The 22,015-nt window shown below is 35.8% G+C and overlaps 1 protein-coding gene across 9 annotated transcripts in view; it reads right to left on the bottom strand.

Annotated features, from left to right (window-relative positions):
- The window catches only part of PAN3 (PAN3 poly(A) specific ribonuclease subunit), a 122,030-nt gene that overhangs the window by 60,052 nt on the left and 39,963 nt on the right, over positions 1-22,015 (bottom strand). For 6 of the 9 annotated variants that reach the window (XM_010851224.1, XM_010851222.1, XM_010851223.1 and 3 more), the window contains 2 exons: positions 18,985-19,146; positions 1,042-1,189 (listed from right to left, as the gene is read on the bottom strand). The exons of 1 other annotated variant lie outside the window; for it this stretch is intronic. In XM_010851224.1, the coding sequence (XP_010849526.1) occupies positions 1,042-1,189; positions 18,985-19,146 (310 nt within the window). The remainder of the gene's footprint in view (positions 1-1,041; positions 1,190-18,984; positions 19,147-22,015) is intronic. 2 more of the 9 variants (XM_010851225.1, XM_010851228.1) reach the window with 1 other exon arrangement.

Raw genomic sequence — 22,015 nt, 5'->3', positions numbered from 1 at the left:
AGCCAATCATTTAGCACCACTACTGATTAGATTAAGACCTGGAGACAGGACTAGTTCCAAGCTAATCCAGATGGATCTTTTGGCTTCATTTAGCGTGTAGTATTTCACTTTGTTTCTGGTTTTGCTTTTTAACATTCAAGAATCAACAGATGATTATCCGTTAAAGGTTCTAGAAACATCATCTGGGTGGGCAGCTCAACCATTGAACAGACTTAAGATAACCCACTCAGCACTTACTATGAATTCAATATAATTCTCATACCTTACTTTTCTAATTAAGGTTCACAGCAATAGGAATGGGTAACGCTAATTATCTAAGAAAATTTCCATATTTTTATAGGACTGTTTATGCTAGGAAGCAGAATGCAAAATGTGCATGAATTTTTAGATAAAAGAGAGGACCTTCTAAGAAAATAGGGCTACTCTGAACTATGCCTCAGGACCCCTGATGTACAAGTGCACTTCTTCAAATTCCTCCGCTGCCATTTGGGGTAAACTTGGAAGAAAGTGTTGAGATGACCCCTAACCCTTCACACTGCTTTCCTGCCACTGTTTATAACACTTTACTACTACTACAGATTTATAATCAAACACCCAAAAGGCAATACATCTAAACTTTAATTTAGAATGATACAAATTATTCTTCTAGAAATTTATTTCAAAAGCAGGACCTTGTAGCACATCAATATTCAAGTTTTGATGCTCTTATTCAAGTTTCTGAGTGAAACAGCATTAGCATGCTAATAAAAAACAAGGAAATATTATGATCTGGATATTTTTTCCTCAATAACCATTTTCTCCTTTAAATTTTGTCCTTTTAAACACAAAGTTATATTTCACTTTTATTCATTAAATTTAAATTCTGCTTTAAAATTTTTAACTACACACTTGGTCTATGGTACCAAAACCTAGAACATAAAACTCATAATGTGCTCAGATATGAACCGCTGAAGAATACAATTTCAGGTCTGGTAAACTAACAGCAAATGGTGCTTAGAGATTTGCTACCTGGGACTCACTGGAAACAGGTATTCAACTTACCTGGTGCTAATCCAGCAGCAGCAGGAGTCCCCATGGACGGGTGAGAGAACACTTGAGAGAAGGCAGACGCGTGTGACTGGGACGTGTTACTCAGCCTGGAGGTTGATCCTCCTTTGGGAATAAACTCACTTGCAGTAGGATTTGGTGTCTATTTGAAAATCAAATATAGTAAGTTAACACATTTTAAGCCCAAAAAAGACACTGAATTTACTAGGTATTATTCCACAGTACTCTATTTACCAAGTAAAATATTTCACTGAAAGGATTTACAGTGCTTTTTAGTTTCCACATTTTAGAGTGGGATAATTAAATTTCTGGAAGAAAAATTTTCCATCAAATGTGAAGGTTTTAATCATTTCACTTGGGGAATTTAACTTTGAAACAAGAAAATCTGCCTTTACTGTCAAATATACATCATTATCCAACCATCCTAATACTATATTTTAGAGAACTGGGAAGTTAAAACTACCTCAAAACTGAGCAAAAAGTTTCAAATTTAATATCTTTAAACCACTTCTACCAGGATAAAGGTCAAAACTGCCTTTATTCCAAAATTAATCACCTCCTCCTTTATAAGCACTTAAGACATCTCCCCAATAATATGGTGCCACTATTTAAATAACAGTAAAGATGAGAAAAACACTTAAATGTAAGGCAAACGTGAGAGGAATCAAGATATAAGAAAAATATAATAGAGTCCCCAATGTCTGCAAGGTATGGCATGTAACTTCTGCTTTATTAAAAATATTTTACAATGAGATTACATGAGAAAACCTTCCTCCCAGTTGTACGAAGGCACATTTTACCTAGTTAAGTGGCATGGTGCCTTTGGCATTAAGAACTACTAGCACATTATGAAACTGTAACTCAAATCCATAAATGGACTATATTTCATCCATCTGAAACAAATGAATATCCTAAATATTTTTCAGAAATAGTGATCCACATGTTTAAGTATAATGAAGATTCAATGACCATCGACATTGATATTTGAATTCAACTTCCAAAAGGGTTAACCAAAGAGATAATTTAATATGTTCATACTTCAGCCCACATTTTCAGTATGTATGTGTACACACATACACACACATATATACAAACTAAATTTAAAATACACTGAACCACAATGAAAAAAATTAATCACTTAAAGTATTTCAGAACTGATCATTAGAATGGAAAAACACATTTCCATAGAAGGCATAAAATAAAAAGATGGACTAATCACTGTACAATCCAAGGACAACTTCCTTATTTGAAATGAATGACATTTAAAATTGCCAAGTTAGAGTTCAAAATACGAGATTTGGAAAACAGCAAGTCTACAGGCTAATAACTCCATTGTAAACTCTAAAGCAAATGATATTTTACTAGTTACGTTCCAGCAAAAATTAAATACAAAGTGACAAAGTACAGAAAAAATGCTAATTTTTTATTAAAATATACTAGACAGAACCGGACACGACTGAAGCAACTTAGCAGCAGCAGCAGATAAACAGAGAACTTCTTTTACTGCCATATCTAAAATGTGAAATTCTGAAGAAAAAAAAGAATCCGAACTAAATCAAAATATATTTTCCAAAGGAAAAAAAAGTTCTCTCCTGTCAGTTATGTCTATTTTAAAATCTTCCAAATGCTCAAGTTTTCAAAAACACTGGCATCTTCTTTAGAAGTGTGGCCAATGAGCCCATGCATTTTATTGACGTAGTAATCCCTAGATATAAATGGTTATCAACAGGATCACTTCAGAGCTAAACCAGTGTGCACCAGTGAGTGCTAAAACTATTTTAGAAGAAGAAAGTCAAAAAAAATCAATCAGGTCACTTGGTTACAAGAGCTCAGAATGCCTAGGAGAGATGAGGACTTCAGGATTACAAGACTACTAGGAAACAGTAAATTTAGACAAAGAAATTTAAAGCTAATCTAATCCTGACACACAGAGATTATCTAGTTTCCATTTCATTTATACCTTACATTTACCATGAACAGGAGACTAATTACAAAGCTGAGTTTCTCTAAATCAAATCTATTTTAAATTCATCTTAAAGAGTATTTTTAAGGGATCCTATAAAGGAGAAAAAGGAGGGGAGTCTGTTTTACTTTCTCCAAATAAATTATATATAAAATGTCATTATAACAAATTATAGAGGGCCTTCAAATGTATTACAATAGAGATTATTAAAATTAACTCTGAAAATTTATACTAAACTATAACTTTCAGGGATTCAACAACCAAAGATCCAAAAAACTCACCTGCAGTGAATTTTACTTAAAAAGTAAAAAGAAGGACCTAAAGACCTCCCTCCTTTTTTCCCTGATTTAAGATGGCGAGGCCTTTATTTCTCTTGGGTAGGTAGTTTGCAAGTTTATTTCAGATGAGTTTATTTGAGATGTGAGAAAAGGCTAAAGGATTTAAATGGCAGAAAAAAGAATTACACAGTATAACACACACACACACACAAAAACAAAATCTAGGAATAAGAGAGCAGACTACTATTATTAACAGATAATACAAAGTCCTCTAGCCAGATGAGAGAACTATCAAAAATACTTAATGAGAAATTACTGTAGAAAGGAGAATACTTTTTCATGATAAAATTAGTTAAAATAATAAGTGCAATAAAAAGATGTATTCTTAAAACCACTTTAATATAACTGGTTTATAACAGAAATAAGTTTTATAAAATAACAAAATAGCATAGGCACACACCTTTAACACATTAAAAAGAATATTTTTTTAGAGCTAAAGCAAAACTGGTAACTAAAACTAGTATCTTGTTAAAATGTAATCTCTGTTAACCAGAAAATAAGCAATTTATTTCAGCTTTAGCAAGTGAAGGTTATGTAAAAGAAGACTCAAGGATTTGGGTTATATAAATTTGTGTAACTTCAACAACACTAAAGAGAATGGAATAAATGAGAAGCGTAATAGTAGGGGAAAAATCAAGGTTTTATTATTCCTGCCTGATGATTTAGACAAGCCTGTCATAACTCTCCAAACGTGCTCCTATTATATTAAACTTGTGGGTTTTCTAACATACATATATTTCCATTCATAATTTATAATTTCTATTCATATTTTAAATCCTAATTTTCATTCATATCTTACACAGCTCTAAGTAAGTGTACATTTGAGGGGGGAAAAAAAATCAATGTTTATATAAGTCAAATAGCAAACATTCGTGCAGTAAGAATTTATCAATAGAGTTTTGGGTTCTCACACACTTAAATTCACACTGCAACTCTCACACCCAAAACAACCAAGTACATTTAGTGAGTTCTTCAAACTGGGACCACCCCCAACATCTGGATATGACCCCTGCCTATACTCTTCAGACAGAAGTATACGAAGAGGCCTGACCTTTAGCTTGAAAAGCAATGTTGCAGTTATTAGCATTATATATATTTTAAATGAAATAATAATGCTTCAATTCACAGATCCCAACCAAAATGATAGAATATGTCCTATTTTACAAATGATGGATAAAGTTATTTTTGTTTTTTAACAAATGAAGCAATTCTTTTTTTAATTTGGCTGTACCAGGCAGGTCCTAGTTGTGGAATGTGAACTCTGGGTTGCAGCATGCGAACCCTAGGGTGCGGCATACAAACTCTTGGTTGCAGCATGTGGGATCTAGTTCCCTGACCAGAGATTAACCCAGGCCCCCTGCATTGGGAGCTCAGAATCTTAACCACTGGACCACCAGGGAAGTCCCACAAATGAAGTAATTTTTTGATGATGTTTCTAGTTTATAACTTTATGCTTTCCTACTATCATATTATTTCATGGAAACTGTTCCTTTTAAAGTATAATTCAGTATTTAATAGTCTGTTGCACTCCACTACAAACAAGAGTACTTACCAAGAACACAATAAATTAGTCCCATGAACTAAGAGACTAATTTAATAAATAGTGAAACAATAAAAAGTTCAGCCATTAATTTTTTTTATTAGAATGACAGGAAGAGGTTTATACTGAATAAAAACACAACATAAAATATTACTTAATATTTCACTGCAAACCTACCAAAAGATCTGTTGAATAAAGAAAGTTGTCTTAAGGTGATGTGATGAATGATTGAGAAATCACCACTATTTCTGAATACTGGTCAGGCTTTTTAAAAACACAATAAACTCATAAAACTGTAAAATGCCTTCCACAATGCTGCTCCTTGTAATGAACTCCATTTGCTTTACCACTTATTGGCTTCACAAGCTCCTCTCAGTAATCTTTCTACTCTCCGAATGAAATATAAATGAACTGGTAAAAGTTTCTCAACAGCTTTATTTAAATATAATGGACAGAGGATAAATCACACATATTTCAGGGTAAACTCTGTTAACTCTTGACATCGGTGGACCACCGTTACCTAAATCGAGGAGGACTGCATCCATCATGCCCAAAAAAGCTCCCGTATGTCTGTATGAAACCCATCCCTCCTGTTCCTCTCTGCTCCGCTGCTCTCAACTCCAGGCAACCTCTGATAAGCTTTTTGTCACTAAAGACTAGTCTGGATGTTCTAGAATTTAGTATGAATGAATCTTACATATGGACATATGTACTCAGTTTTTACTACCTTCTTTCACTTCACATCATTAAGATTCATCCTTTCTATGCTTTCTTTGGATTTAATTTGTTCTTCTCTTTCCAGTTTCTTAAGCTGAGATCACTCTTTCGAGAACCTTTCCAACACAGGCATTTAGTGCTATAAATTTCCCTCCCATTACCGCTTCAGTGACACCCACACCAGTTGGCATGTTTTTATTTTCATTCAATTCAAAACACTTTAAAATTTCCCTTCCTAATTCTTCTTTGACACATGTCAAAGAAGTGTGTTATTCAGTCTCTGGATACTTGAAGATTCTCCAAAGATCTGTTGGTGGTGGTGGTAGTTTAGTCACTAAATACTATCTAACTCTTGGGACCCCATGGACGGTAGGCCACCAGGCTCCTCTGTCCATGAGATTCTCCAGGCAAGAATACTGGAGTGGGTTGCCATTTCCTTCTTCAGGGGATCTTCCCGACCCAGGAAATGAACCCAGGTCTCCTGCATTGCAGGCAGATTCTTTCCCAACTGAGCTATAAGGAAAGCCCCCAAAGATCTGTAACTGGCTTCTAATTTAATTCTACTGTGGTCAGAGAACACATTAGCATGACCTGAACCCTTTTAAATTTACTGAGATTTGTTCCAATTGGTTGTTCTATCTTGGTCAATATTCTGTGGTCACTTGAAAAGAATATTCATTATGCTGTTGCTGGACAGAGCATCCTACAAATAAACTGATAAGAGTTGTTAAGGTCTCCCATCTTCTTACTGATTTTCTTTCTCTTCCATTATTGACAGAGAACTGAAGCCTCTACCATTATGTATTACAGATTTGACAGTACAAATACGTAACCTACCACTGCCTATCTTAGTCCGCTAGGCCCACAACAGAACAGCGCACACTGAGCGGCCTGAACAACAGAAACTTATCTTCTCACAGTTCTAGAAAACGAGAGTCCAAGATGAAGGAGCCAAGAGGGTCAGTTTCTCCTGAGGTCACTCTCCTTGGTTTTCAGAAAGCCATCCTTTCACAGTGTCCTCACTGAGACAAGTGTTTCCTGTGTGTGTGAAAGCCTGGTATTTCTGCATCTACTTACAAGAACACCAATCATACTAGATTGCGGCCCATCCCTACAACCACATTTAACCTTACTTAAATCTTTAAAAGCCCATTTCTAAATACTGTCACATTAAGGGAACTTAAAAAAAAAAACACACAGCAAGGGCTTAAACATGAGAATTTGGGGAAGACGTGATTCGGTACATAACAACTACTTAATACTTTTGAGTTTTAAACTACTTCAGATATAGTATAACATGGTAACAATATTAAACTTCCATTTCTCCGCTCCCAGACTCTGCTATAATCATCATATATTTTACTTCTACATATACCATAAACCCTACAGTACACTATTACCATTTTTGCTTTCAATGGTCAATTATCTTTCAAAGAAACTTACAGAATAAGGGGGAAGTTCCTTACGTTTACTTATGTAGTTACTATTTCCAGTTTTCTTCATTTCTTTGTACAGATCCAGATTGCTCAGAGTATTTTCTTCCTTCTATCTGAAGTACTGGGTTGGAGAATAAAGTCATTTGAGATGTTCCATAAAAGGAAAAACTGAATGAACTTTTTGGCCAACCCAATACTTTAACATCTATTAAAGTACACATCTATTGCTGATGAATCTTTTCAAGTCTTGCATGTTTAAAAAGGTACTTATTTTGCTTTTTAAGAAATTGTAATTTTGAAGTAATTCCATCTTTCCCCAAAGATATCATCCTACATAACCAGAGTATATTTTCAAAATCATAAAATTAACAACATGTAACTGTGGAAAGTGTAACTAAGCTGCACATTTTATTCAAAATTTCACATCTTTAAATGCACTCATGGGATTGCATTCTCATATTTTTCCCAGGAATAGAATTCTAAGTTGACATTTTTTTATCTTCCTGTATTTTAATTGCTCCACTGTCTTATGGCTCACATTGTTTCCAACAGGAAATATGCTGTTATTTATATCTTTCTTCCTAAAAAGTGAGTATCTTTTCCCCGCTGGCTGCTCATATGGTGCGCCTTAGTGCGGGGTGCACTTTCCCCTGTCTCCCCTGTTTGTTTTGTGCCTGTGTTCACTGAGCTCATGGATCCGCAGGCTTACCATTTTCATCCAATTTGGATGATATCTGTCCTTTTTTTTTGGCCCACTATTTCTCAAAGTATCTTTTCTGTGTGCCCTATGCTGCTTCAGGGAGTAAAACAGTGTGTCAGCTTCATGTTCTCCCATGGCTCATTTTTTCTCTGTTTTTTGGACAGTTTCTAGCACTATGTCTTTCAGTTCACTAATCTTTTTTTATACAATATCCAATCTGTCACTGCTGCTGCTGCTAAGTCAACTTCAGTCATGTCCTACTCTGTGTGACCCCGTAGACGGCAGCCCACCAGGCACCCCCGTCCCTGGGATTCTCCAGGCAAGAACACTGGAGTGGCTTGCCATTGCCTTCTCCAAGGCATGAAAGTGAAAGTGAAGTCGCCCAGTCGTGTCCGACTCTTAGCGACCCCATGGACTGCAGCCTACCAGGCTCCTCCATCCATGGGATTTTCCAGGCAAGAGTACTGGAGTGGGGTGCCATTGCCTTCTCCGAATCTGTCACTAATTACATCAAATACATTTTTCATTTCAGACACTGTAGTTTTAAATTTTAGAAGTATGATTTTAATTTTTTAAAATGTTTTTCATGTCTGTACTAACATGTTTAATCTTTTCCCCAGTTTCCTGAACACATGAAATATAGTTATAAACTATTTATGTATTATGATTTTGATTTCTCAAATTTTGTTGTGCTTTCTACTAAACAGATAAATTATTTCACAACCATCCTTTTGATAATGGCAGGTATCTTTGAAGCATCAAGTCATAGAGTCTATTCTACATCCTAAATATTTCTCAAATTCAACTACAGCCCCCCATGTCACTGTCAGTACCCCAGTCTAGGCCACCATCATTCCAATGAACCAACTTGACTCCAGTCTTACTCAATTCCAATTCATTTTCTACTTTTAGCCAGGATAAAAGAAGTATAGAAAAGCAGAAAAAGAAAAGAAGAAGAGGGGGAAAAGGAAGGAAAAATGGGAAGAAAGAAAGAGAAGGAATGGTTTTATTAATAACTTAACTGCTGAAATCCAATCAGGCTGATCAGATAAAGTCTCCACAATCTTTGACTGAATTAAATCATTAAAAGAGAAACTGAGCTAAAATGCTGATATTAATCTCAGCCATATCTACTTTTCTCAAAAACCTATGAAACTCCAGGAGATAGTGAAGGACAGGGAAGCCTGGCATACTGCAGTCCATAGGGTCAGAAAGAGTCGGACACAACTTGGTAACTGAACATCGTCATGATTCCAATCGCCCATCTTTACTATTCTTCCCTCCTTAGCGTGACAAAGGGGCCCAGGTGGAACTAATTCAAAAGATTAAAGCCTAAGGTAGAAGAGAGTGTATGTGTGTGTTGCAGGACACAGAAAAATGAATTAGGTGGAAAGGTAGAAGAGGGGATACTGATAAAGAGAGCAAAAGGCAAAAATAGGCAAGAATTTTGCCTTGATAAAATTATCTAAAAGGTATAAAAAGATGAGACCTATAGACATAAAGAGAAGCACTATTCAGAGTTATTTTTACCTGTCTTCAGTGTTCATAAATAACACAGAAGAAAGAGGAACAGGGTGAGACAGAAAGGAGAAGTCAATGGCTAACCAGAACCTCCATGTTCACATTTCTACAAGTTTTTTTTTTTTTTTTTGCCTTAATGGGTTATTTCTCCATATTTCAAGCATATCCAAATATGGTCAATTTAAAATTTATCAAAATAAACTCAACTTCTGGGTGATTCAGAAACTGATCTATTTAAGAGCCAAGTTGCATCTTTAAAGTTAGAAGTTAACATATAACACTACTACTATTGTGAAAAATAGTCTAGAGTCACAATTTACAAATTTCCTGAAGCAAACTGGGCCTTCTGATAAAAGACCTCAATAGAGGACATATGATCTTCTAAATAAGTCAGATTCAAATTGGTGGGGACAGTGAAGGACAGTTGGTTACTAGTGCCTCCAAGAGATTCATGCCATTCTTCTTTTAAGTATAAGTTCTCCTACTAATAATTTGACTATCTTAAGGGGAAAGTTGGTAAAGAATCTGCCTGCAATTCAGGAGACCTGGGTTGGATTCCTGGGTTGGGAAGATCCTCTGGAGAAAGAAACGGCAACCCACTCCAGTATTCCTGACTGGAGAATTCCATGGACAGAGAAGCCTGGCAGACTACAGTCCATGGGGTTGCAAAGAGTAAGACACAACTTATCGACTAAACCACCACCACCACCACCAAGGGGAAAGTAGCAGGTGTATGTCAGAACCTCAACTAGTAATAAGCCTTATGTATGAGGCAGTTAAATTAAAAAATTTCCATGAATCAGCTTACAGTCATTCTCCCTATATAAGAGTGTGAAACTACAGGCACATAGATTTCCAAAGGGGCTCACTAGTTCATCTTTCACAACCTCTGTCAGAAATGGTTAACACTGTTCTTGAGAATAGTTTGATACTATGAATCAAAATAAAACACAAACAGGAAAAAAAAATCACACAAGCAGAAAAGATTCCAGTTAGCACATTTTTAAAAATGATTTTTAAAAAGGGGTGGGGGGAGGTATAACTAAAATATCTCTCAAAAAAGATCTAATTGTGTACATTATGATACATACAGATTATGGTACCCATGTGTGCAGCCATTAGAAGTCATGGGAAATGATACATTTTTATTTACCATGAAAAGAAGCCCATACCACTATTGAGAAAAGATAAAATAAAATTAGGCTACAATACAGCAATTATGCTAAGTTGCTGTTTGTAACATGGTATGCATATGCCTAAAAGAAAGGGCGGGGGAGGGAGCAGGAAGGGAGGATGTTTCTATGCGCAGGGGCACAGGTGTGTAAAAGGATTCTAACAATACATGCTCACTAAAGTAACAAAAGAGATTGTATCTCTAGGTGGTGAGGAAACTTGGGACATTTTTGCTTCCTCCTTTGTACCTCTCTGTAGTATCTGAAGTTTTTTCAATAAGCATATATAATTTTTACAAAAACGTTTTAAGAAAGTTTAAGAGTTATAAATTATGAAGCCACATATACCATTTCCTTTTCTTTACGTATCATCATCTCTGAATCTTCAGAATTCACAGAGAATATGCAATATTCAAATTGAGACCAGGAGAACCAATGGATATAAAAAAGCAAAATCTTCATCCGGAGGACAGAAGGCATTTAAAGACAAAAATGAATGAAACGTTCCTCTTCCATTAAGTCATTTACTCGTCAAAGTTCTCCAATGACAGTAATCATTAACCACCATAGAGGCATTCTCAATATTCTATACCTAGTTAATTCTTAATACTACTCTTCCTGTTTGTCAATTATCTCAATAAAGTTGGAAAAAAATAGCATTCTCCCTAAAAGAGCCAAAAATGTCCACTTAGGTCAGTTAATGAATAGTCCAGAAGAGAGTGAGATCATCGCCACATTCCATGGAGGCAGTAATTACTCTACACAGCTATAACCATCTTGTGCACTTACGTACATCTTCTATCCAGGACTAGGTAAAAGGAAAATCTGTCACATTTCATAGTAAGATTTACTTAGAGGCATTCTCTCTAACCAAGAATCCTGCCATATTTAATAACAAAATTTAACATATATTAAGACTTTTCAAAGATTTTTCCATAATAGTATTTTATGTCATGAAACTATATATTTATCTCACCAGATAATCTTTAATTCAGGTTAATTTATTCAGTTAGCTGAATAATAAAAAACACTCGACACTGTGCTGGGCACTGTACGAGGCACTGTAGAGAACAAAATACCTGAAACACAGGCTCTATGTTCTAGAAGTTCACAGGCTGGCATTCCACAGGTACAGAATGTACCAGAACCCAACATTCACAAGAGGTCAGAACATCCATGTATCTAAAAAGATAGTAAGTACCTACACAATGCCATTCACTGCTAGCCTGTAAGTTATACATACACTAATGACCACGATGTGAAGTGCTATGGAAAAGAGCACAAATGCTTCATGCTGTCTAATTAGGTCCTAAGACCATACGTTTGAATCGAATCCTAAAAGACAAGTTTGCTGAGTCAAGACAGATAGAGGGCACTCACAGCAAGCAGAGAGCATGTTCGAAGGCAGAGGTAGGAAGCGCATGCTTCTCTCCATGGCACCGCAACCAGTTCAGGAGGTCTGCAGGGGTGACCTACCTTTCTGAGAGATTCTGATCGGACAAGAAACAAGACCAGATAGTCACCCAGGTAGTGCTTTGAAAGAAAAGAAATCGGGAATCAGGAATCAGGAAACCAGGTAAGAGATTACAACAGTAACAGTCCAGGTAACAGGTGAAAGTGAGCCTAAACTGTACCGTGCCAACACTAACAGGGAAGAGAATGTCAAGGCAGCACAATCAACAGACCTTAGTGGCCAAAGAGTGGGAGCTATGAAGACAGAAGAATCAAGGAGAGCTCACAAATTAGACAACTGGGTGAAATCAACAATCAAGACAGAGCAGACAGTGTGTACACGTGTGTGAGTGCAAGAACAGGTGTGAAGTAAAAGATTAAAAAGTATTCAATTTAGACTCAGTGACTGTTCAGTGTTACGCCATAGAGATGAGGATGTTCAGAAGCAGCTAATATTCACAGTAAGTGCGGAGGACTGAGAGGATACACACACACACAAGTCAGGTGTGACGGAGGCACTGGAGATCGCCATGTGCAGAGAAAGGAAGAGGGTCAAGAAAAGAAAGACAGAACCAGGGAGAGCTCCTGAGGGCATGGCAAAGGACACGAGGTCCCTGGAAGACACTAATAAAGGATAGTTTCAGAGTGGAGACAACGACAGTTGCCAAGAAAGAGAATGAATGACAATGTCAGATGTGACAGAGGTCAAGTAAGTGCTGTGACTTCTGGTCACTATATACACTTACCAAAAAAGAGTCTCAACAGTGATAAAAGGGAAAGATAAAACACTGAGAATTAAGGGATGAATGCCAGGTGAAAAAGTAACAGCAATAAGTAGGAAGCAGCTCTCAAACTCTATCACACAGTTTCCCAAACGTACTGACAACAGAATATTTCCTCATGTAGCATTCCTTGGTCCTGGAAGACCAAGCTGGGAAGAAATCAATGTCAAGAAATCACTGTCCAAAACTGAAGAGGGATAAATAATGAAATAAACTGCTAAGGGGGCTAAAGACAGGTTCTGAAGGAGACAGTCAAGGAACACTTCTTTCTCTACAACAGAAGGAAAAATTGTAAGAAAGGGTATAAGTGAAAGTGTTTTCCATAGGTAGAAAGCCAACATACGAAGCAATTCACTCTCAATGACCTCTTTTTTCCCTTCTCTGAAGAACACAAGTCATTTATTCAAAAGTGATAGAGAGGATGAATGGGTGTGAGGTGAATGATAAAGGTTTAGAATAGCAGCTGAAGAGAAGAAGAGGAAAAAAGAAGAGGATCTGGGATGGGCTGTGGGTCAGAAAGCAGAACATATACTGTCATGTCATTTCAGCTATCTCACAGTTCTATAACTTTTCAAAGTCCTGAGGAATCCTGATTAGATAGACTGAAGCCTCACTCATAAATCTCAATCCACTCCATCTAAAGCCCAAAGAATCCCATTTCCTGGGCATGAGACTAGAAATCTCCTGAAATAACACCAAACTCAGTAACTAAAGATTGAAGCACATGCAGTAAGTTACCAAACCTCCCTGGGTTGTAAAAGCATCAGTAACAAGCAACTAGAGTTCACAGCAGAACTTGAAGGCCAAGAGATTTTAATGTAAGCATTCTTACAAACTAAACACAAGAAATAAATACCATTCAATCCGACCACAAGGGAAAAAACACCATCAAAAGAGACATTGACAAGTATGAATCTACTAATATACCCAACAGTCCCACAGTTTTCATTCATTTCCATCACTTCAGGGGTAAGGCTAAAATAACAATAATATTAATAATTTTTGATTCATAACCCCACTATTTCCAAAAGTCAAAGACAAAATGAGTATGACTTTATGTAACACATCGTTACTTTTAGGTAAATCTTAGCATGCAATACCCTGAGAAATTTATAAAATCACACCTTTCCCATCCTTTCATTCAAGTTGACATCTAATAATATGAAGGCTGGGAACACACTGTTACCCTTCAAAAAAGCATTTTTAAAGGAATTACTTTAACTATTCAAGTGTATCAGCATCAAAATAACTCTTAAAAGACACAATATCACAGCCTCTTTCCATATATACCATAAGGCCATGCACATCTGAATATAAACGACAAATACCACCATAAATAAATAGAAACAAACACCAAATTTAGAAGTGATGAGGTCAAACTGGAGGAATGAACACTTATTTAATATCTACTATACAAACCATAGATTCAAATAGAAATTTGAATCCTCACAACAATTCTATAAGGTAGGTGATAAAATATTTCAATCCTGAACAATGGCCTTTGAACTGTGTAATCATAGTGCAAATGAAAAAAATCTCGATTTCACATACAGATTGGTCAGGCAGAGGAATGGGCAATCAACCTGGACAGAGACTAAGGAAAGATGAAAGTGAACTTGCACTTCAGTGAAATAAACAACTGCTGATGCCGAGTCTCGGTTGACCCTCCATCTACAACACCTGTTTGGTGTTCAAGCTGAGGCCATAAGAAAAACAGAGTTTTGTCAACAACGTTGTCAAGAAATAAGACCACTACCAGGTTGAAAGACTGAAAACTATCAAGAATATACCAATAATGTTAAATTTTTAATTAAAAAAATAAAAGATCCTCTAAGATAGTAAAAGAAATCACCACCCTATGTTCTAAATCAATTATGATAATTAAATAATAGTAACATACAGTGGCTATAAATCCCAGACAACAATCCCAGATGATCAATTTTTCAAAACACATAAAATTCTCAAACTACTACAAATTTCACATATTGCCTAAGAAAGGAAAATTAAACGTGACACTTAGAATCAAGCAGAATACCTTAAGGGTACAAAAATAAACATATGCCTAATCACACATACTTATAATTCAGTTGGAAAAGACAAACAGATGAAGAAGTTTAAAACAGAACGAAATAGCAGTTAAATAACATCAAGTACTGTGAAAACAGTAAAAAAAAACAAAACAAAAAAAAACACTTTTTTTTTTTTAACGTGTTTGAGCAAGTATTTACAGAAAACGTAGCATTTGAGATACTTTAAAAGGAAAAGGGAGGAAAGTTTTTTTAGGCTCAACTAACGGCAATACAGAGATAAAAAGGAACTGAGAACTGGCTGTGTATTTTGTATTATATGAGGTATGAAAGATTTCATATGATTAGAATTTTAGTGTATGTGGACAGTAAAGAGAGACAGCCCAGAAAGACAGAATAGATCCTGAAGGGATTTAAAAAAATTATCCAGAAAATAGACTGAGGGTATTAAACTATGTTAGCTGTGTTAAAGTAAAAAAAAAAAGGCAAGGAAGAAAAAGATACTGTGGAATTTTAAGGAATGGGGATTACAGGCAGACAACATAGCAGGAAAATATCAGGAGTTAAAATTTAATAGATCTGGGCAAGAATCCCAAGTGTTATCACTTACAGTAAGAACAATAAGCCTTTTCTAAGTTGCAATTTACATATTTTTTAAACGGGGGATAATATGTCATTATTGTGGTAAAGCCTTAATATGATGGCAAACGTAAATTGTCCAATGTATCATCTTTCAATTAATGGGTAGTCAAACCCCAGAGGAGTCTCCTCATTATAAATGGTAGAAATGGGAAATGACAGGGTAGAAATGAAGCTATGTACTCTCAATGACTGGGATGATAAAGTCACTGACTCAAGAAGGAATATAAAAAGAATATAAAGCAGCAGTATATGTGAAGAAGAAAAAAACACACTTGGTTTTAGGCAGGCCGAATCTTCAGTGACAAAGGGGTACACCTCTACATGCAAAGATACCAGAAGGCACCAAGATGTGGGTCTTGAACTGAGAAGTCCAGTTATAATACAAATAAAAATTTAAGAATCTTAAATACAGGGCAGAGCAGAGAACAAGTGAGCCGAGAACAGGAGCTCATAAAGAGCAAGGATGAAAGAGAGTCAAGCATGCACAAGGGAAAGAGACTGAAATGAAAAGGTGGCCTGCAGTACAAAGTACTGGGTGAGACCGCTGGGGGTGGTGACTAAGGAGACCTCTGAAACTCTGAGGGTGTCTTGATGCCTTCTGGTATCTTTGCATGTAGATGTGTATCCCTCTGTCACTGAAGATTTGGCCTGCCTACAACCAAGTGTTTTTCTCTTCTCCACATATAAAAATTTCTGGCAAAATTTTGATCCACCAAACTACAAGCATGGAAGGGATAAATGGGTTTCAAAGAAATCAGAGAAAAGACTAGACTCTATTTCAACCCCACAGAAGCAGTAGTGGAGATCAGATAGATATTATCAATATTTCAAACAGCCATGTGAAAAATAAATATAGCCTCCACCATAGCTCCCTATTAGCTACCTCCACAGTATACAAAATTTTCAGTTTCTTTGATCCTCTAGTTAGTATAATCTGTATTTTAGAAGAATCACTGTTTAACAAATGTTGTGTGTTCAGTAGAGTCTTTAATATCACAAGATTCTGGGTAGAAAATAAAATATATAAGTAGCAAAAGGCTGGAAAATCACAGGACTCGAATTGGAGAACAAATGCAATTATGAATGATCCAGGTAGAAACTTTCAGAGGAAGTTTTCGTTGTCACTTTAGGTTTTTGTTTAGTTTGGGGTTTGGTTTGGTTTTTTGTTTTGTTTTCAGAAGTAAAAAAACTTCTTTTTCCAAAATCTGTCTTCCAAAAAGATGCTGGGTCAAGATTAAGAAAATGTAAAGAAATATCTAAAGTTCCAGAAAGAAAGGCAGTGAAGTTAACTGTCACCGAGAAAAAAAGAGATCAATCATGAGGGAAAAAAGATGAACCTTACAAATACAGTGGAGTCACACATAAGCTACATTCCGTGCCTACACGCAGTAGAGCTAGAACTATGTTACACATATGTGAAGAGATTCTGAAGCCTGACACACATGGCTTCAAATTTCTGCTTCTCCACTGACCATTGTTTAACCTTAACATTACTTAGCTTCTCTAAAAATATTTAACTTAACAATAACAACTGTCCAATAAGAGACCAAAAGAGACAAAATACATAAAGAGCTTAGTGCAGTGTCTGGCACAAGGTAACCATTTAAGAAACACAACTATAATTCTAAAATAAAATACAAATAAATATTTTTCTGACCTTAGGATTGAAAGACTTAAGCTTTGAAAGAAAGGAAACAAATGAAACAGGAAAGATGAATATATCTATAAAGATTTTTATATGTGAAAAATCTAAACTACCTAAAAGTAAACAAACATACAAAATTAAAAAGAATCCATATAGAACTGATTTATGTAAGCTACTTTTCTTATAGAACAAAAAAAGATAAAGACTCCAATGGAAAAGAAAACTTCACTGACATACTCTTTGCTCTCTGAATAAACAGTACCAGGTACTCAATCTAGGAATCCACAAAGACAGTAATAGACACCACATGACTAATACTGTAAGGTACCACTGTCCCTCCAACATCAGACTAAGCTAATAAGGCATTCCTCATGTCCCTTAAAAGTGGAAAAAAAAAGAAAAAGAACTATCTTAACTATTTGAAGCACAAAGTACTATTAGTATTTGAAGTATTAGATTCAGATAACATCAATTCAGTCTTTAACACACTGAATGCAAATCTATAACTGTGTGTTAGTTGCTCAGTCATGTCTGATTCTTCGCAACCCCATCAGGTGTTGCCCACCAGGCTCCTCCATCCATATGATTCTCCAAGCAAGAATACTGGAGTGGGTTGCCATTTCCTTCTCCAAAATCTATCACCAGCTTTTTAAATTAAAAATATAGCATAACTCTAGCTAGCACATATTCTTATACTAACCTAATGATTTTTCAAGCTATGCTAAAAAGAGGTACCTCAAAACTACCACTGAGATAAGGGGGAAGGACAGCCGTGGGCAGATGGGGCAGTCAAGTGGCCGTGCCTCTGCATTATCCATGTGTCCCCTGAAACCAACATAAATTGGGACCCAATTTATTTTCAGGCTTTCTTTTTAAAACTGAAGACTAATTTTAACACTAACCACATCAAATCCTCTCCTGATCTCAAAAACAAAAATTCAGTAAACTATATTCTTATTCACAATTGACATATCCCAAACTTTCCACTGAAGATTTTAAGTATTTGATTATGTGGACCCCCCTGCCACTTCCCTATTTTTCCTTATATTTAGAAAAAACACTACCAAAGTATCAGTGACATGTGCAGTATTTTCAGGATAACTTTTATTTCTGTGCCCAAGGCAGTACAGACACTGATATGGTATTAACATTAAACAGACCAAAGTACTATGAAACCTCTTCATAATACAAAGCTGGTGACAGAAATAAAACCAAGTTGTTAACTTTGTAATACCCTTTCTGAGTGTGATGTGTATATGTGGAGTTACAGACTTTTGGCTAGCAATATATGAAAAACAATACACTTACTCAGGGAGTTTGGGATGAAAGATATTCTACTTCCAGCCAAACTGAAATTTTGATTAGTAGAGCTATCCATTTTATACAATTACCAACGTCTTTAAATGAGACTATAATCCAAATTAAAATGGAATATGATCCAAGCTATTCAGTGGGTACTTCAGATTCACTCATATGAGAACTAGCCTGTGAGTTATAAAAATTCATTTTCATTAGCACAGAAAATGCAAAGACTGAAATGCATCTATGACAACATACTGTTGAAGTTGGTTTCAGAGCCAACACTTGACAAGCTTGTGTAGACACAATTTTTAATCTAGTTAAAAATGTACAAAAAGACAACACATAGAGCTTTCTGTTATTCGGATTCCAAATAAATGAGATTTTCTGTAATCAGTTTTATAATATGACTTTTTAATGTAGTACCCTGAACAACTTTGTGTATTAAAAATAAACTGCATTGTTAACAAAATCCAACAGGAAAAACTAAATTTAATAAAAGAATAGGAACATAAAAGCAGAGAAAGTGCAAAAAAGCCACAAAACAAAATCATAGTTAATGGGCCACTAATTTTACTTCAGTCAAAAAAAAAAACCTAAGTATATCAGCTAAGCCATCCAATCTCATACCCACCACCCCACACAGACACAGAAAGCAGCCAAAATATTCACTTTCAAAAATGTCTAAAAAAAGTATTTTTACCTGTAAATTGTTTTCTGTGACTCTGTTCCACCAAACCATATTGATGGGTACTCCTGATTTACACCTGTCAGCAAGGCAGCCAATAGGGTTCTTTGCTTTTCGTGCCTTTGATCCCATCGGAACTAGCCTCTCCTCCAGCATCCCCAGGCGATACTTCCTTGGCTAGGAAAAAGAAGGAAAGAAACCAAGCCACTCCTAACAACCCCCACACTAATCTAAGCTAGTAACTAACACACAGAAGGTATCAGGAATGGTGGACTAGGAAACAAGTACAATTACTGAGACACTCCCTCTAACGTCCTTATAAGCCCCACCCACCATTCCCCATCCCCACCCCAGAACACACACATCTCCAAAAGAACCCACAGTCCTAACAACAATATTACAGAAAACAACAGATGTTTTAGTGAAATCCATTATAATCTGAGTTTATTAAGACTTTAATGAACAGAAATTAACTTATCAGCAAAGTAAATGCTTTCCAAATTTTTTCCACTGGCACTTACCTATGCTCAATGCAATATGAAGAAATGGCTTCAAGGGCACAAAATACAGTTAAAAAAGTTCTTCATGCTGTATCTTTTTCTGCTCCCCATCTCACTACCTTATTTCCTACTGAGAATCACTCACTTAAAAGAAGCAGCCAATTTCTAAGGAATGGACTTTTTGGTTTTTTTTTAATTTTTAAAAATAAAACTAGGGCAGAGTACCAATTGATCTGTTATAAGGCGTTCTTCAACTTGTACTCAATGAAAAGAAATAATCTCAGACCTTAAAAAAATACACAAATTTCAGTGGTCTTATAAATCTCAGTAATTTGAACAGATTGATACTAAATAAACCATCTAATAAGGGCAAGAGTCATTGGATAATATTATAATAAAGGTAGTAAATAATTTTAATAGTGGTTGGCAGGGTTTTTTATATAGTTAATAACAGTTTCCACCATCTTCCCTCTTTTAATTATAGCAGATCTATACTAAATTGCATCTTAAAGAGAAACTGCCATTTTTTTTCCTTTAAGGAAAAAAACATATTTTCTTGGGAAGGTATCTAATTTAAAACTTAAAATCTGTCTTTACTCATTGTTCTGTCTCAAGACTGCAGAAGTAAATAGTTAAAATTAATTTTCTTCAAAAATTAAACTTAGAAAAGCAACTAGACTACCCATCTACCCAATAATTACAGCAGTGGGTAAAGTTTCATGAAGCCACAATACTTCCACCTCTGTGCAATCTTGAGCCAATTCAATTACTCTCTGTGTTGACATCACAGACAACTTTTGTGAATGAGAATAGAAATATACTCTTCAGAACCAAATTACAAATGAAAGAATTTTAAAGCAAGTTACTTCTAATAACATCGCTCACAACAAATAAGGCTTTGACATACAGCAAAAATAATACAGCCTTAATTAAGCCTTCTAAATTAAGCCACTAATTTAAAATTTGTATTTTAGAAATTGGGCTAAAAAGTACCTGATCAAAAAAGTTCAACATATCAAAGAATATTTATTTAAACAAAATCACAACCTGTCAAGCAGGATCTATATAAAGACACCCAAATTCCAGTCACACATTTGAAAGCAAGAGAATTATTGCTTTATATGTTCTTTTGTTATTTAGATCCTTCATAAATCCAGACTTGTTTTTGATCCAGTTACTACTTTAGTGAAATTTATTCTTACGGTAGTTCATTAAGCAATATAGAAAAAAGGTTTAAATGAATCCGATGTATGATTCTCCCTCCCCAACAGCTCTCATATGTTTGTTTTTCCAAAGAGGAATTCATTATTCCTCTCCCTCCATCCCATCACGCCCAAAACTTTTAATTAGCCCAAGGCCTTTTCTCTTAGGTAGAAGAAATCACCAAACTTGTGTCATTACAGATTTAAGTTCTTCCATAAATAGCCAGGGATTAAAGGGCTTCCCTGGTGGCTCAGAGGTTAAAGCAGTCTGCCCGCAATGCGGGAGACCAGGGTTCAATCCCTGGGTCCGGAAGATCCCCTGGAGAAGGAAATGGCAACCCACTCCAGTATTCTTGCCTGGAGAATCCCGTGGATGGAGGAGCCTGGTAGGCTACGGTCCATGGGGTCACAAAGAGACGGACATGACTGAGTGACTTCACATACAAAGTCTAATTCAAAAGTAAACTTTCCATGTGATACTGAATGAAAAGATCTAGGGTACTGATACCATTTAAATACCATTATATGCAACAAAAGACAAAAGACACCTGAAAGAGATGGCAGCAATACAAAGCACAAAGTCAAGAAACACAATACAAAAGCAGTAACATTACAGACAGAAGTCCCATCACAGATAACATAAATTATGGTAAAGTCCCATCTATTTCCAAAGTATCTGAACTATTACTTATCCCTTGAAGGAAAATGTATTTTCAACAAAGCATGTTGAGAGCCTACTTTGTATCAAGAACTATTCCAAGTACTTGGAATACAAGGATGACTACAACACACACCTTTCCCTCCAAAAGAGGACATAACCTAGTAGGTAACAAAGTTGTGCAAACTGAACACTCACTGTGATATTAAAAATGCACATGTAATCAAGGTACCAAAAGAAGAGAGACAAAGAAGCCGTCACAGAGAGGATGAATGCCTGAGCAGTGTTGGAGGAGGAGTGTGTCTAGATAGGAAAAAAAAAAAAAAACAAAACAGAGTGAGCTAGGGAAAAAGATGTATTATAGGCTGGGAAAAATGCACTTGAGGAAGCATATAGGAACTGTGTTGTTAATTAAGAGAAAACTACAAGTTTTCAATCTATCATTAATAAAGGGCCAACCATGAGAGCAAAAGATGAGGCTTGAAAGCAATTTTTAAAACAATTATGAATTGTTTTGTATCACTTGCCAAGGAGTTTGGACTTCATTCCATGGGGGAACTCTTGAAAGCTTGTGAATGAGAATTAAAAAGGCACAGACAAATTCATGGACTCCGGCTATAATCCAGGTTAGGGTTTCCCAAACTCAGCAATACAGACTTTGGGTAATTTTCTGCTGGGGAGGGCTG

Source organism: Bison bison, unplaced genomic scaffold (genome assembly GCF_000754665.1).
Source record: "Bison bison bison isolate TAMUID 2011002044 unplaced genomic scaffold, Bison_UMD1.0 scf7180017864299, whole genome shotgun sequence".
Lineage (NCBI taxonomy): Eukaryota > Metazoa > Chordata > Mammalia > Artiodactyla > Bovidae > Bison > Bison bison.
Note: the sequence above shows the minus strand (reverse complement) of the source record. Positions and strands in the feature narration are given on the sequence as shown.